This window comes from Mesoplodon bidens, assembly GCF_964165515.1.
Source record: "Mesoplodon bidens genome assembly, chromosome: 2".
Taxonomy (NCBI): domain Eukaryota; kingdom Metazoa; phylum Chordata; class Mammalia; order Artiodactyla; family Ziphiidae; genus Mesoplodon; species Mesoplodon bidens.
Window position 1 is genome coordinate 90,689,924 of NC_138177.1, and position 14,740 is coordinate 90,704,663.

At 39.0% G+C, this 14,740-nt stretch overlaps 1 protein-coding gene across 1 annotated transcript in view; it reads left to right on the plus strand.

Moving 5' to 3' along the window:
- SLC25A24 (solute carrier family 25 member 24) overlaps positions 1-5,680 on the plus strand; it is a 46,494-nt gene extending 40,814 nt beyond the window's left edge. The window contains exons 9-10 of the mRNA XM_081224710.1: positions 2,062-2,212; positions 3,506-5,680. Of these exons, the coding sequence (XP_081080836.1) occupies positions 2,062-2,212; positions 3,506-3,690 (336 nt within the window). The 3' untranslated portion in view covers positions 3,691-5,680. The remainder of the gene's footprint in view (positions 1-2,061; positions 2,213-3,505) is intronic.
- The last annotated feature ends 9,060 nt before the right edge of the window (positions 5,681-14,740 follow it).

A 14,740-nucleotide genomic window follows, 5' to 3' on the forward strand; every position in this document is an offset into this window, starting at 1 on the left:
CCAAAGCCAAGGTCCTAAATCTTTTATCCTGTGTTTTCTCCTAGGAATTTTATAGTATTAGGTCTTATGTTTCGGCCCTGGATTTATTTTGAGTTAGTTCTTTGTATATGTTGTAAGATAAGGATCCAACTTTATTCTTTTGCGTGTGGGTATCCAGTTTTCCCAGCACCATTTTTTTTTTTTTAAATTTTTGGCCCCACTGCACAGCATGTGGGATCTTAGTTCCCCGACCAGGGATCGAACCCGTGCCCCCTGCAGTGGAAGCACGGAGTCTTAACCACTGGACTGCCAGGGAAGTCCCCCACAGCACCATTTGTTGAACAGACTGTCCTTTGCCCAGTGTGGGGTCTTGGCACCTGTGCTGAAGATCATGCGCCCATGTATTCAAGAATTTATTTCTGAGCTCTCTATTTTGTTCCATTATTCTATGTATCTGTCTTTATGCTAGCACCACATTATCTTGATTGCTGTTGCTTTGTAATATACATTGAAATCAGGAAGTGTGAGGTCTCTAACTTTGTTCTTTTTCAAGGTTATTTTGGTTAGGTGGGGTCCCTTAAGATTCTATTTGAATTTTTTTTCTATTTCTTCAAACAATGTCATTGAAATTTGAATAGGGATTACAGTGAACATGCAGTTTGCTTTGTGTAGTGTATTAGTATGTTTGGGCTACCATAACAAAATACCAGAGACTGGGAGGGTTAAACAAAAGAAATTTACTTTTTCACAGTTCTGGAGGCTAGAAGTCCAAGATCAGGGTTCTGGCTGATTTGGTTTGTGGTGTGGCTCTCTTACTGGCTTGCAGACAGCTGCCTTCTTGCTATGTTCCCAGAGGGAGAGGGAGAGAGAGTTGAGTGAATGAATTCTCTGGTATTTCTTCTTATAAAGACATTAATCCTATTGGATCAGGACCCCACTGTTATGACCTTGATGTTACCAGAGAACCTTCATAAGGTGATAGAATTTTGAGAATATCTATAAATTGAGGGGTACAAAGCCAATAAAGAGGGGGAGACAAAAATAAATAAAATAAATAAGTAAAAAAAAATATAGTGAGATCTGAGAGGCAAGGAATAATAATGGATCCTAGGCTGTAGAAGAAAATGATTATGGGACACACAGAGAGGACTTACAAGATCATGTATATTTTATAGGATTTTAAATTAATTGTTTTAAAAGTGCATTTTCCTACCCCCCCCCCATTCTGGTGTTAATAGTGTAAATAGTTGCTTAGTTTCTAGTGAATCACTTCTCTTTTCTTACTTTTGTAGTTCAGACATGGTTGTCTTTAGCCTTATTGACTTTATTTCTTGTCATATTACAGTACTAAATGGACCTTAAATAAGACACTTAAATATAATCTTTGTTTTCAAATTTATAGAGATATTCTCGTTATATAATTGTAAGGTCCAAGTATGCAGTTAAATTTTATCTTAAAATATTTAAACTAGTATATAATTTCCCACACATATTAGCATATATTTTAATACTTCAGATATTTTTTATTTAAAAAGTACATTATACATTTCTCTCAATTAATTGCCTTCTAATGGAACTACAAAGACCTAGGATAATAGGGAAGAAGCATGGCCTGAGGATCCATTTACTTGATTCAGCACCCTTGTTTAGAAAACCCCACTGAGACTAGTTTTCCTCATTTCTAAAATCAGAAGAATAGCTCCACCTCAGAGCTTTTGTAGAGGGACTGAATGAAATAACATATGTGTAAAGTACAAAATGAGATGCAGTTTGTAGTATTATATTATTTTTATTGATAAGCACCGTAGGAAATGTTTAGATCCTAGTCTGGTGTGCTGTTGATCTTCACATTTAGTTAGAAGAAGATGAGCACCCAGTCACACCTCTCATGTTTTGAATCCCCTGTGGCTTCCCCACCTCTCTACAGAGCTGCTGCTTCCTACAGTGGCTGTGCCGCCCAATCTTGCAGAAATGTGTCCTGTCTCATAAGGATGAGAGTAGCTGTGAGAACGTTCACGTTGAGTGAAAGCATTTGTAAAGTTAGTTGTTTATTATTTTTCTTCTTTTCTGTTTCTCTGGCAGCTCTTGAAGTCCCATTGGCTAGATAATTTTGCCAAAGACTCTGTAAACCCTGGAGTCATGGTGCTGCTGGGATGTGGTGCCTTATCCAGCACCTGTGGTCAGCTGGCCAGCTACCCCTTGGCTTTGGTGAGAACACGCATGCAGGCTCAAGGTGAGTTTTGGCTAAAAGGATGACACTGATAAAGTACTGCATCAGTAGCATGCTTTTGGAACTTCAGGTTCCACTGAGACAGCAGAGTGTGGTTTTAAGATAGTATTTCTCAACCTTTTTTGCATTATTGCCTCCTTAAGGAAGCTTTTTAGAAATTCTTTTCCAAATCAGTTCCTCTTCATGAAATTTTAATACCACGGATACTCTGTGCATATATTGTATGTATATCTGTGGTTTATGCACAGAGTAAGATTTTCATGCTCCCGTTGAGAGTGCATGTTTTAAGAGTACAGTTGGCCCTTCATATTCGTGGGCTCTGCATCCATGGATTCAACCAACTGTCGATCGAAAATATTCAGGAAAAAGACTCCCAAACTCCAGAAAGTTCCAAAAAGTAAAACTTGCATTTGCCATGCAGTCCACTCTTTACTTTTTTTTTTTCACTCTTTACATTTGTATTTACAGATCATCTACATTGGAAGTACTGGCTAATTAATGATTGACTGCTTGGTTGGGGGAAGGAGGTTGGTACTTGGAAGAGAGATGGGGATAGAGGCGTCTCGATGCTCAGGGAGTACTGTTTAAAGAAATGGTAGTGGGTGAGATTGGCCAGGGATAAAGCAGAAAGTGAAAGAAAGGCACAGAATGAATACTACTTTAGCATAGCAATAAAAGCCAGCAAATCATAAGAAAAGAGAATACTCAATCAGACGGCAGGAGAGCCAGGAGGGCGCTGTGTTATCAAAGTCGAGGAGACAGTGTCACAGTGGGGAGGAATCACAGTTCAGAAGTTGTAGGTCCCATAATAACAAACAACTCCAGCCACCATTTACTGACAATTTGACAGATGCCAACTGCTTTACATATGTTGCTACTGATTCTTTCAATGCTGTACAGTTTTCATTCCATTTACAGAGGAGAAAGACCATCAGCTTTTAGCTCTCCCACTTGGCTAGCTAAGTGTGTTGGGACAAGTTTCTCTATCTTTCTAAACCTCCGATTCCTTACTTATTAAATGGGTATAATAACACTTACCTTAGAGGATTGGTATATAAAGTAATTAACTCAATATCTAACACAGAGTAACCACTCATATTTGTTATAATCAGGGCATTCACTGTTAGGTGCCATAGAGGGAGAATTATATAAAGGGGCACTTTCTTGGGCCCCTTGGAATAAATTTTATCCTTTTATTCTGTTCGTTCTAGAAAATCATTCTGAATCGTAATTGCATAGTCATAATAAAACATACATGAATATTAAATTAGCCTGGTTTCTTTTTTAATTTTCTAGCCATGGTAGAAGGAGCCCCACAGCTGAACATGGTTGGGCTCTTTCGACGAATCATTTCTAAAGAAGGAATACCAGGACTTTACAGAGGCATCACCCCAAACTTTATGAAGGTGCTCCCTGCTGTAGGCATCAGTTATGTGGTTTATGAAAATATGAGACAAACTTTAGGAGTAACTCAGAAGTGACATGCTGAATTTTTTGCTTTAGCATGATTATTGAAACTTTCAGCCATCTCCAGAGTGACCTTTTCTCCTAGAACTGCAACAAGTGCATGGCAAAAAGAAGCTGTATTTTTTTTTCACAAAAGGGAAGAGCATATCAATGGTAACTTCAAACATTTGGACTCAATTTTATACATTCAGAAATGCTAAAAATCATTGTTTTGATAAACTCATACAGTTTTGAAAAGGCAATAAAATTATATTTTTTCTTATTAGTCCTTTCTACAAATCTCTGCCTGGAATCCTAAATCTGAAAAAATGTACTTGCTTGAACTAAATTTGCTTTGTGTGAATTATAAATCTTTGATCTTTATTTTGGTTGGTTCAAGATTATGCCAATTCCTTTATACTTAAATGTCTTTTTCTTAAAAACAAAATGATTGGAAAACCTAGAAACTTAAATTGTTTATATATTTTGAATGTCTTTATAAACTTCTTAAAATTTCCTTGTAGAACCATTCATGGAGAATCATTGCATGAAAACATAATCTTACAGCAGCCAAATAGGTATAAGGTCTATATTCTTTTTTTAAGCTGAATAAGAACGAACATAAGCAACAGAACTTCAAGACATGTGAATACCCTAGTCCACTTATATGATTTTTGTGTAAGGAAGAGTGATAAAATAATATTTATTTCAGTGAACACTTCTCCATTTTTCTTGTACTGTTATTTGGTTCCCAGGATGACACACTGATTGTCAGTATATTACTGTTAAATTATCAACACAAGTCAACTTACTTGAAAAATTCTGTTTATTGTCATTGCTTTGAAAAGCACCAGGAAACAAAACCCTTTTACTTGTATCAGTTTCTGAAGAGCATCTCTCTTCTCTTTGTCCTTTGTTTCCTACTTGAATCAGACTTCCATTTTAATCAGGAAGGCTTCTGGGGACCATTCTTGGTTATCTGAAATTTCTTAATTACATGAAGTAGGTTGATCATGGGTAAATGGCATTCTCATTTCCCCCTCACTTTTAATTTATTTGACCCTGCAATTCTCAATTTGGGCACCACAAAGCTAGGAGAATAGTGTATATTAATAGTAGTATATATTAATTTTATATATTTGGTACTATAAATGAAAGGCCCAATTTACAAACATGTACATTCATATTTTCTCTTGCCCCCAGCTTAGAAACACATTATGATATAGAAAATTTGATTTATAATATTGATAGCATGTTTTTATTTTACCGAAGCCATTTTTTGTAATCAACTATCTTTTCTGATTTGTGTGATTAGGACTTAGAAAAATATTTATTAGTTGAAGTTATTCTTATCATTTTTCAATTTAGTTCTTTTTTTTTTTAACATCTTTATTGGAGTATAATTGCTTTACAATGGTGTGTTTGTTTCTGTTTTATAACAAAGTGAATCAGCTATACATATACTCATATCCCCATATTCAATTTAGTTCTTAAACTCAAGTTTTATTTCTAGTAATTTGTTATAAATTACCAACATTTTAATGGGAATCTAGTGACATAATAGGCATTTACTTTATTTGAACCTACCTCTCATATTTTCTGAACCAGAGAGAAATGTTGGACTTGTGTTTGTGAAACATATCCTAACATATAGTTTTTATTATATTAATTATACCTGATAAATGTCTCAGTATTTTTATAATACATATGATAAGAATGGGACTCTATCTTCAGGGTGTTTGTACTTTTGAGTAATACATAAATGACAATATTAAGGTACATGATTAGCTCTTTTTTCACTTGTAAAATTATGGAATGAGTAAAATTTCAGCTACTGAAAAATATTCATTGTTCATTATGAATTTAAATTGTTTGCTCTTTAACATTTGTAAGGAATGAATGTGGTTTATCTGTGTATCTTGTATCTTTTGAAAAGAGCCTGGAGTTGAAGATAGTTTATTTCTGGCATTACTGCGTATTTACTTTCTGTTTATATTAAAAATACATATATGTTTGTTTTTGAAATGTCTTGTTTCCTCATTTAAAAAAAATAGTGTAACTAAGGCAAAAAATGGCTGTCATGCAGTTTATATCTTTGGCAGCAGTTTGAATAGTCTGTGTAATATTACTGAATAAGACTCACTGTAGTCTTTCCAAATATTTTGGCCTTTTCTGAACAGCCATAACAGTTATTACCTCTGTCATATATTTTGGTATAAGATGATGTTTTTCGTGATGTCCAAATTCCACATTTACCATTTAGGGTGATACCCCCGGGCTCATAGTGCCAAAGAGAGTCCGAAGTCACAGGGCTCCTTGGCACATCTTCATGGAGTACCAGTTTGTCTTTTTTTTTTTTTTTTTTTTGCGGTACGTGGACCTCTCACTGCTGTTGCCTCTCCGGTTGTGGAGCACAGGCTCTGGACGCGCAGGCTCAGCGGCCATGGCTCACGGGCCCAGCCGCTCCACGGCATGTGGGATCTTCCCGGACCAGGGCACGAACCCGTGTCCCCTGTATCGGCAGGCAGACTCTCAACCACTGCGCCACCAGGGAAGCCCCCAGGGAAGCCCCCAGTTTGTCTTGAAGTTGTGGGAAACAAAAGCTAAGTAAGTTTACTGGTAGGTAATTAAAACAATTTTATAATGTAGATTTTACAACTATAAAGATTATAAAATTTGATTTAAAAAAATAAAACATAAGACTGCAAAGAAATTCTGCTTTCCAACTTGAATGCTACCCGGCCTCCAGGAAAAATGTATTTGCCCTCCTTGGCTCTCAAGGACCCTTTATTAGAAAAATGTCACCATTTTGTTTCTTACACATTTGTCTTGTATCCCCATCCAGAGGGTAAGCTTCATGTGAACAGGCATTGCATTTTATACTATTTTGTTTTTTGAGCTTTACATCAGGTCACATGTATAAAAGTATGGCATAGGTTTCCTATGCCCAAATAAGAATTTTCCCAGCTCTTTTGTTCTCATGGAATTTCTTTGTTTTGAGAAGAGCACCAAACGAGTAATGATATGTGTGAAGAGGAGCAACCAATAACCCTCCTTTTCCTCCTTTGCCATATTCCCTGCTTGGGAGAAACACAGAGCAGACTGAGCTCATCAAATCGCTCTCCGGGAGAGCATGCCCTGCAAAATTCCATCTGCCCTCCTGCTTCCATGTAGGACAGAGCTGTGCTGAGGTCCAAGCTGCCTGGGCCTGGACCTGGACCTGCTGCAGCCCTCTGACCACAGTGCAATTGAAGACACCTGTTCACAGCCTCCTGTTTTTTTTGTTTTTGTTTTTTGCTTGTTTTGTTTGTTTGCAAATTGGGCTCCACAAGCCTATACTCAGATGCTCGGGCATGGCCACTGCAGCATTGTTTGTTGTGAAAGCAGAAGTGCCCCAAGCCTGGGCCACTTGGCATTTATTCTGTAAACATTCACTTGCTCATTGGTTCTTTCAGTGAGAATTTATTAAACACCTACTGTGTGTCAGATACTTTTAGGGGCTGAGGACACAGCACTGAACAGGACTCCATACTTTTCCTAATGGAGATTATCTAGTGGAGACAGACAACAAACGAAGTAAAATATGTAATAGGTCAGATGGTGATAAGTGCAGAAAGCAATGCTGGGGCCGAGGTGGCAATTTTAGGCAGAGAAGACCTTGCTGAGAAGGTGCTGTCTGAATAAAGGGCTGAAAGGGGCACAGGAATAGGCCACACTGATGTCTGGGAAGGGCATTCCAGGCAGAGGGAATGCAGGTAAAGGCCGTGGGTGGAGGGAACATAGGGGCGGTCAGTGTGCCTGGAGTGGGGTGAGCAAAACGGAAGGTATTAGGCGATGAAGCCACAGAGGGCTGGAGGGAGGCCTGTCTGCTGAGCACTTCCGGTACTGCAATAGCCACAGTTCCTTGGTAATGTTTCCTAACCAAGATTCAGATGTCTCTCCTCTGTGGGTGGGAGTCTCATTATTGGAAACATCATTGGAAAACCTTGCAGTTTCTGTAACTGTCGTGTCCATCACACACACAATGGTTTTCCCTGAAACTGCTGTCCCAACGTAGTGGCCCTTTCCCCAGGTGGCATGTCTATAGGCTACTCTTTGCCTTTCCTTCTCTGGGGAGGATTTTAATTTTCAAAAAGACGAATTAACTTAGAGACCTTAAAATCTTTCTAGATATTTTCCTAAGAATTAGAGAACTTGAATCTTAGCAAACCAACAAAGCTGTCATTGTGCTCACTTCCTTCTCTGACCACCTTGTAACTGCCCAGGATTTATTTGTTTGTTTATAATTTATACAAATTGTACAATATTGAAAACAATCCTTTTATTTATTTTTTGTTAGTTGATATTGTCTTGCTTTGAATTTACTTCCACCAAGTCAAGATAATAGTAACCGAAGAAGTGATTTGTATTTTGTTACTTTTAAAAGAGGGCCAGGGGGCTTCCCTGGTGACGCAGTGGTTGAGAGTCCACCTGCCGATGCAGGGGACGCGGGTTCGTGCTCCGGTCCGGGAAGATCCCACATGCCGCGGAGCAGCTGGGCCCGTGAGCCATGGCCGCTGGGCCTGCGTGTCCAGAGCCTGTGCTCCGCAACGGGAGAGGCCACAACAGTGAGAGGCCCGCATACCGCAAAAAAAAAAAAGAGGGCCAGGGATTTTAAAGCATTATGAATTACTCTCAAACCGAACCTTATCGCAGATCCTTGGTATTTGCTAATCAGGTGTGTTCTCCAAGAGTTTACACTCATCTTTTGACACAGCTTTCTACAATACAGTCATGACCATGGGTTCAGGATGAATTAGCTTAAATTCCAGCACCTGTAATCAATGTCAGCCGCAGATATTCATCACTCAACCCCCAGGGGAGGTCTCCACATGAATCTTAGTGTGCCAACTGGGATGTGCAAAAAATGTGACATTTCTGAATTTTCTTTAAATTAGCTTAAATCCAGCTGGAAGCTCCTATACCACTCAGTGTTGTGCCAGTGACCTGGGATCTTGGCCCCTATGGACACTGGTCATGGTCTACCAGTTGCTGCTAAGGGGCCCTTTGTTGCAGCCTGTATGGTACCTTGGACCCCATGGCTGTGCTGTGCTTGGCATGGGGGTAGTTGGTAAGACATGGGGCATCTGTACCTGGGATCTGGCCTTTCCATTCTGCAAGGGTTAGGAGTTGAATATGAATCTCTCCTTACCTTGGGACCCACCAACCTATGTCTCCTTTCCAGGCCCTGGGTTTGTCCCTTTTTCTTTTTGCTCTTAAAGGCACCCATCTGCTCATCCCCTGGGACTCCTGGCATCCTCTCTGCAGGTAGCTTAGATGCTTGCAAAAGACAGAAGAGCCTCTGATTGAAAGTGACTTCTGTTTTCCACTTTTAAAAATCACTGAGGGAAGGAGATATTAAAGCCCTGCCTTCTTGTCTGAAATGAGATGAAAGGGAACATATAAGGGGAATAAATACAAATTAGTCTTTCACTCAGTTATCTTGCTGTAGGCTCTCAAAACACCTCCTTCCCCTTGTACTCTGTGTCTCAGGAATGAGCATTATTGTGCTGCAGAGTGGTGTTCTCTGCTCACGTGAAACAACACATCGTTCAGCCTACAGAATCTCTAAATGCCCAGAACGTTACTGATATGTGGCAATGTAGCCTCACCACCAGATGGTTCGGTAAGTAGTGTCCTGAGTGAAAAGTCAACAGTATCATTGAGAGCTGACACTTTTCAAGGAGATGGAAGGAGATGGGAAGAAGAGGGTAAAATTGATTGTAATGTGGAAAAGGATGATAAGATTCCTCAGAGTTAGAACTGTTTCTAAATCTGTTTTGTTTTTGGATGATTTAGGGAATATGAGTGTAAGCCCTCAGAAGACATGGGTGATAAGGTGCAAGTGTAGACTTACAGGTAATAATGACTCGGGTGCTTGAGGCTTTTACAGTAGAAGAAACTTCAGGCAAACTAAAGGTGAGGAGAAGTTTTTTTTTTTTTTTTTTTTTCCGGTACACGGGCCTCTCACTGTTGTGGCCTCTCCCGTTGCAGAGCACAGGCTCCAGACGCACAGGCTCAGCGCCCATGGCTCACGGGCCCAGCTGCTCCGCGGCATGTGGGATCCTCCCGGACCGGGGCACGAACCTGTGTCTCCTGCATCGGCAGGCGGACTCTCAACCACTGCGCCACCAGGGAAGCCCGAGGAGAAGTTTTAAAGTCCATCCGTTTGTGATTTGTTCCTCCTCAGATTTTGTTCCCTTCCCTCTTTACTCTTTATAAAGATGTCCCTTCTGGAGAAAAACGAGAAAATCTTTCATAAGGTAATAAAACTATATCAATCAGAGGAAAAAGTCAGTAAACAACTGAAGAATTTTGCTATAGTTTGAAAATTTTGCTATTTCATATGCTTGTTTTCTTTAACTAGTATATGGCTATTGTTTTAGAGAATTCTGACCAGATTAAGAGAGATGCTCCTCTCTTTGCCAAGCCTTAATAATTCACTTATTTTTCTTATAAGGCAATGAGCACAAAGATTGAGAACATCAAGAGCCATACATTGGCCAAGATGATGTTATTCAGCAAAGTTCTTTCTATGTTTTTATGGTACTATTAACTTATAAGCAGATGGTGACTCCTGGTGAGGTATTTACCTCCCCTTTTCAGAATTCCCAGCAGTGGAGTTCCCCTTGGTCAGGAGGGGCAGGAAGAAGGACCTGGAGAAGAAGGTTCAGTACAGCGCTGTGGACATGCCCTCAAGGTGAGAAATGGACCGACAGCCTTATTTATCACCATGATAATTGCTCATGATGTTATTCAACTATAGATTTGCCCATTTGGGGCACCACGGGCCATAAATATGGTTCTCTAGTCACTAATACAGACTTTCCAAGTATCAAGCATGCCTAATTTCTGAGAGAGAGAGGGGGAATTGACTGATGAGTTTTGCAGCCCACTTCATGCCTTCCCTTGTTGAGCTTGTATAAATTCTCTCTTTAAAAACAAACAGCACAGCCTTTGGGAACACTCGTACAATCAAGCTCTTCCTTTCCCAGGTGGTTGGATAGTCATATAGCAAATGGCTAGGAGCCTCAGCCCAAAGGAACAGTATTTTCCAAGGATTTCTTGCCATAATTTACCTTTTGTCTTACTGACTGGGAACAGAGGAGTTACAAAACTCTTTAAGTAGATCCTTGTATTTGTTCCATCATCCAATCAATGCAAAGTGAAATGGGAAGGCTGGTTTTTACCTGTGGTGGTGATAGCACAGGACCAGTAAAGTAGTGACACCTGGCCCACAGAGCAAGGCTTCGAGGGTGCTGGTCATGGGAGCTTTACCCACAGCAGCCCAAAGACCACCATTCCCAAAGTATAAACTGTTAGTGCCTAGTTATTGATTTAATTTTAAAATTTTAACACTATGGCCTATCTTTTTTTTTGCGGTACGCAGGCCTCTCACTGTTGTGGCCTCTCCTGTTGCGGAGCACAGGCTCCGGACGCGCAGGCTCAGCGGCCATGGCTCACGGGCCCAGCCACTCCGCGGCATGTGGGATCTTCCCGGACCAGGGCACGAACCCGTGTCCCCTGCATCGGCAGGTGGAGTCTCAACCACTGTGCCACCAGGGAAGCCCACTATGGCCTATCTTGCCTTAGCTTTTCACTTAGGGCCAGATACGCTTGTTCAGTTTCAGATGATTCAAATTAAGATGATCTACAAAGTGAGTTAAGACCAAGTTTACTTCAGCCTGTTGGGTCCAAAGTTTATACTCTTGACTCTCATAAAGTGTAATCCAAATCGTATATGCTCCTTCTGAGGGGCATCATTTTTTGCCAGGCAATAGAATGGTGACTTTAACTGGGGTGGGGGATGGTCTCTGTATCCTTGTTGATTGCGGCCCTCATGAGGATACTGACAGCTTTGGCTGGGTAAATTAAGTGGACACATGTACATAATTGCCAATTTAATGTTAGAATGAACTGTCCAGGCTTTTCCCTGCTGTGGGAGGAGTCATCTATTGCAGTGCATATTTCTTAGAGCAAAGCCAGGTATTTTTATGGAAACTCCAGGATTTCCAAAGTGAGCCAACAAGTATGTACCTCATACCAATTGCATATATAATATGTACAAAGTAGTACAGATTAAGAAGGAAGTTACAAATTTAATAAACTTGTTTGGAAGAACAAAAGTAAACTAATTTTTAGTAAGGAGACATTGTAACTTCTCAAGCAGATCTTCTTAGACATAAGTTGTCTTCAAAAGTCATATTTTTTTTTACATCTTTATTGGAGTATAATTGCTTTACAATGGTGAAAGTCATATTTTTTACATAGCCTTCTTGACGTATAACTGACATTCGATAAACTACTCATATTTAAAGTGTATAATTTGATGTGTTGACATATCTATTTACCCATAAACACAATCAAGATGATGAACATACCATCACCCCTAAAAGTTTCCTGTTGCACAGGAAATCACTTGTTATCACTATAGACTAGCTTGCATTTTATAGAATTTCATATAAATGTCTGGCTTCTTTGACTCTGCATACTGGCTCCTTTGTGTTGTTTTATGTGTCAATAGTCCATTCCTTTTTATTGCTGAGTAGTGTTCCATTATAGGGATATTCTACTATTTGCTTATGGACACTGACCTATTGATGAGCATTAGCATTGTTTCCAGTTTTTGGCTATTACAGATAAGCCGCTATGAACATTTATGTACAAGCTGTATATGGGCATATGTTTTTAATTTCTCTTGGGTAAATACCTAGGAGTGGCATGATTGTCGCACTTGTTCCACATCCTTGCCTTTGTGGATATTTCTCAATTTTAGCCACTCTAATAGGAGTTATGGTATCTTATTGTGGTTTTAATGTACATTTCCCTCAAAATATGTGCTTTTTTTTGCCACCAGTTTTGGTAAAAACTGTGTTTATGAGTGTATACATATGTCAAGGCTTATCAAATTATAAGTTTCATCATGGTTAAGTGTCTTTTCAGATATTTTGACCATTCTGGGGGGTTGTTTGCCTTAATTTGGAGTAGTGAAAGTTCTCTCTCTATATTGTGTATGAAAGTCCTTTTTCAGGTATATCCCAATCTGGTGATTGTCTCTCCGCTCTCTTAGCTATGTCTTTGAAGAGCAGTTTTTAATTTTGATGTAGTCCAATTTATCAATTTGTTCTTTTTGAATCATAGTATTATATCTAAGGAAAATTTCTTAGCTTTTAAAATTTTCTTAAAATTTTAAGAACATTTTCTCCTGTGTTTTCTTCTAGAAATTTTTTAGTTTAAAGGCCTTGAATTTAGGTCTATCATCTGTTTGGAATTAATTTTTGTGTATGGTGCAAGGTATGGATTGAAGTTCTAGCTTTTGCATATGAATATTCAATTGTTCTGGTACCATTTGTTAGAAGGACTATTCTTTCTCTACTGAACCACCTTTGTACCTTAGTTGAAAATCAGTTGTCCATATATATGTGGGTCAATTGTTGGACCCTATTCTGTTCTGTTGATCTATTTGTGTATTTTAATGCCACACTGTCTTCATTACCGTGGCTTCATAAGTCTTGAAATCAAGTACTGTAAATTATCCAAACTTGTTCTTCTTTTTCAAAGTTGTTTTGGCTATTCTAGATCCTTTGCATTTCCATATGAATTTTGGAATCAGCTTGTCAATGTCTACAGTGAAGCCTGCTGGAAATTTGATTGGGATTACATTGAATCTATAGATTAATTTGGGGAGAAATGACATCTTTCTTAAGATGTCAGAAGAGAAGGTATCTCTCTCCATTTATGAATTAAAAAAAATTTTCTTGATAATATTTTGTAGTTTCATAGCAATATGCGTGAATCTAACAAAAAGTCATAATATTGAGTAAAAATTGAAAGTTGTATAAGAATACTTATGATATGTCACCTTTCATATAAGTTTAAAAAACCCACCACAATTAGTTACCAGTATAGTATTTAAAAATAACATATAGTTTAAAATATAGTTTTAAGAAAAGCAACATTCAAATTAGTGGTTGTTGTTGGGTGGGAGGGGGTTATAATTTACGGGGGCTTTCTGGATACTTCAGCAATACTGTTACATCTTAGGCTGAGTAATGGAGACACCATATTTTATATATACATATATATTTTTATATAGAATATTTCATTGAACTATTTGAGTCAAAACTGTAAAATAGCTGTATAATTTCTAATCTACTTAAAGAAGAGAAAGGAAACATGAGAACTTAATCAGCCTGACAGAATTGAGCAAAGGGGATGTAAAAGAAACAGTGAGAATGTGTTATGTACATATCACATGTGCCTGTGTCTATAAAGCTTGTAAATGCACAGATAGGATCTCTACTGAAACCCACAGTGTTATTCTCTGGGGCAGGGAGTATCATGGGTGGGCTGTGCATGAGGACTTTCACTTTTTAATGGAGACCTACATATTGTTTGAATTTGTACAACTAGTATGTTTTACCTTTATAACCTTTAAAACCATAAAAAGCAAAGTGAGATTGTATTCTATATGACATTTTGTCATCTTAATTGCCCTGGTCCTGGGCTTGTCTGCCTTCAGATTTATCCCTTGCCCTTCCCCTGCCCTGCTCTGTATTCTTAGGTGTGACTCCTCCAGGTAATGTTTCCCAGGCTCTCAGGTCTGCTGCTCCAAGGGGGAGCTGGCCAGTGGGGGCACTGGCAAGAGGCTGGAGGGCAGAGGAAGAGAGAAGCCAGGGTATTTCTCCCCGTGCCTCTGCCTTTGGAAGCACCTCTGGCAGCACACACATCTAGACCCACCATTGCAAAGTTCAGAACACCAAGGGTAAAGAGAAAAGATCTGAAAAGCTTCCAAAATGGAGGAGGAAACACAGACCATCTGCAAAGGAATAAGAATCAAAATGCATCAGATTTTGCAGCTGTATCCCTAGAAAGTAGAAAAGTGATAATCTAGAGTCAAAATCAATGCAACTGTTTACTAAGCTGAAGATGAGAACAATAAATTTCCAAAGTGAAAGGAAGTTTACTTCCCACACATTATTTCTTAGGATATATTCAAGTAAAACTAGGGAGTAAATATACCAAGAAAAAAAGGAGAATGGGATA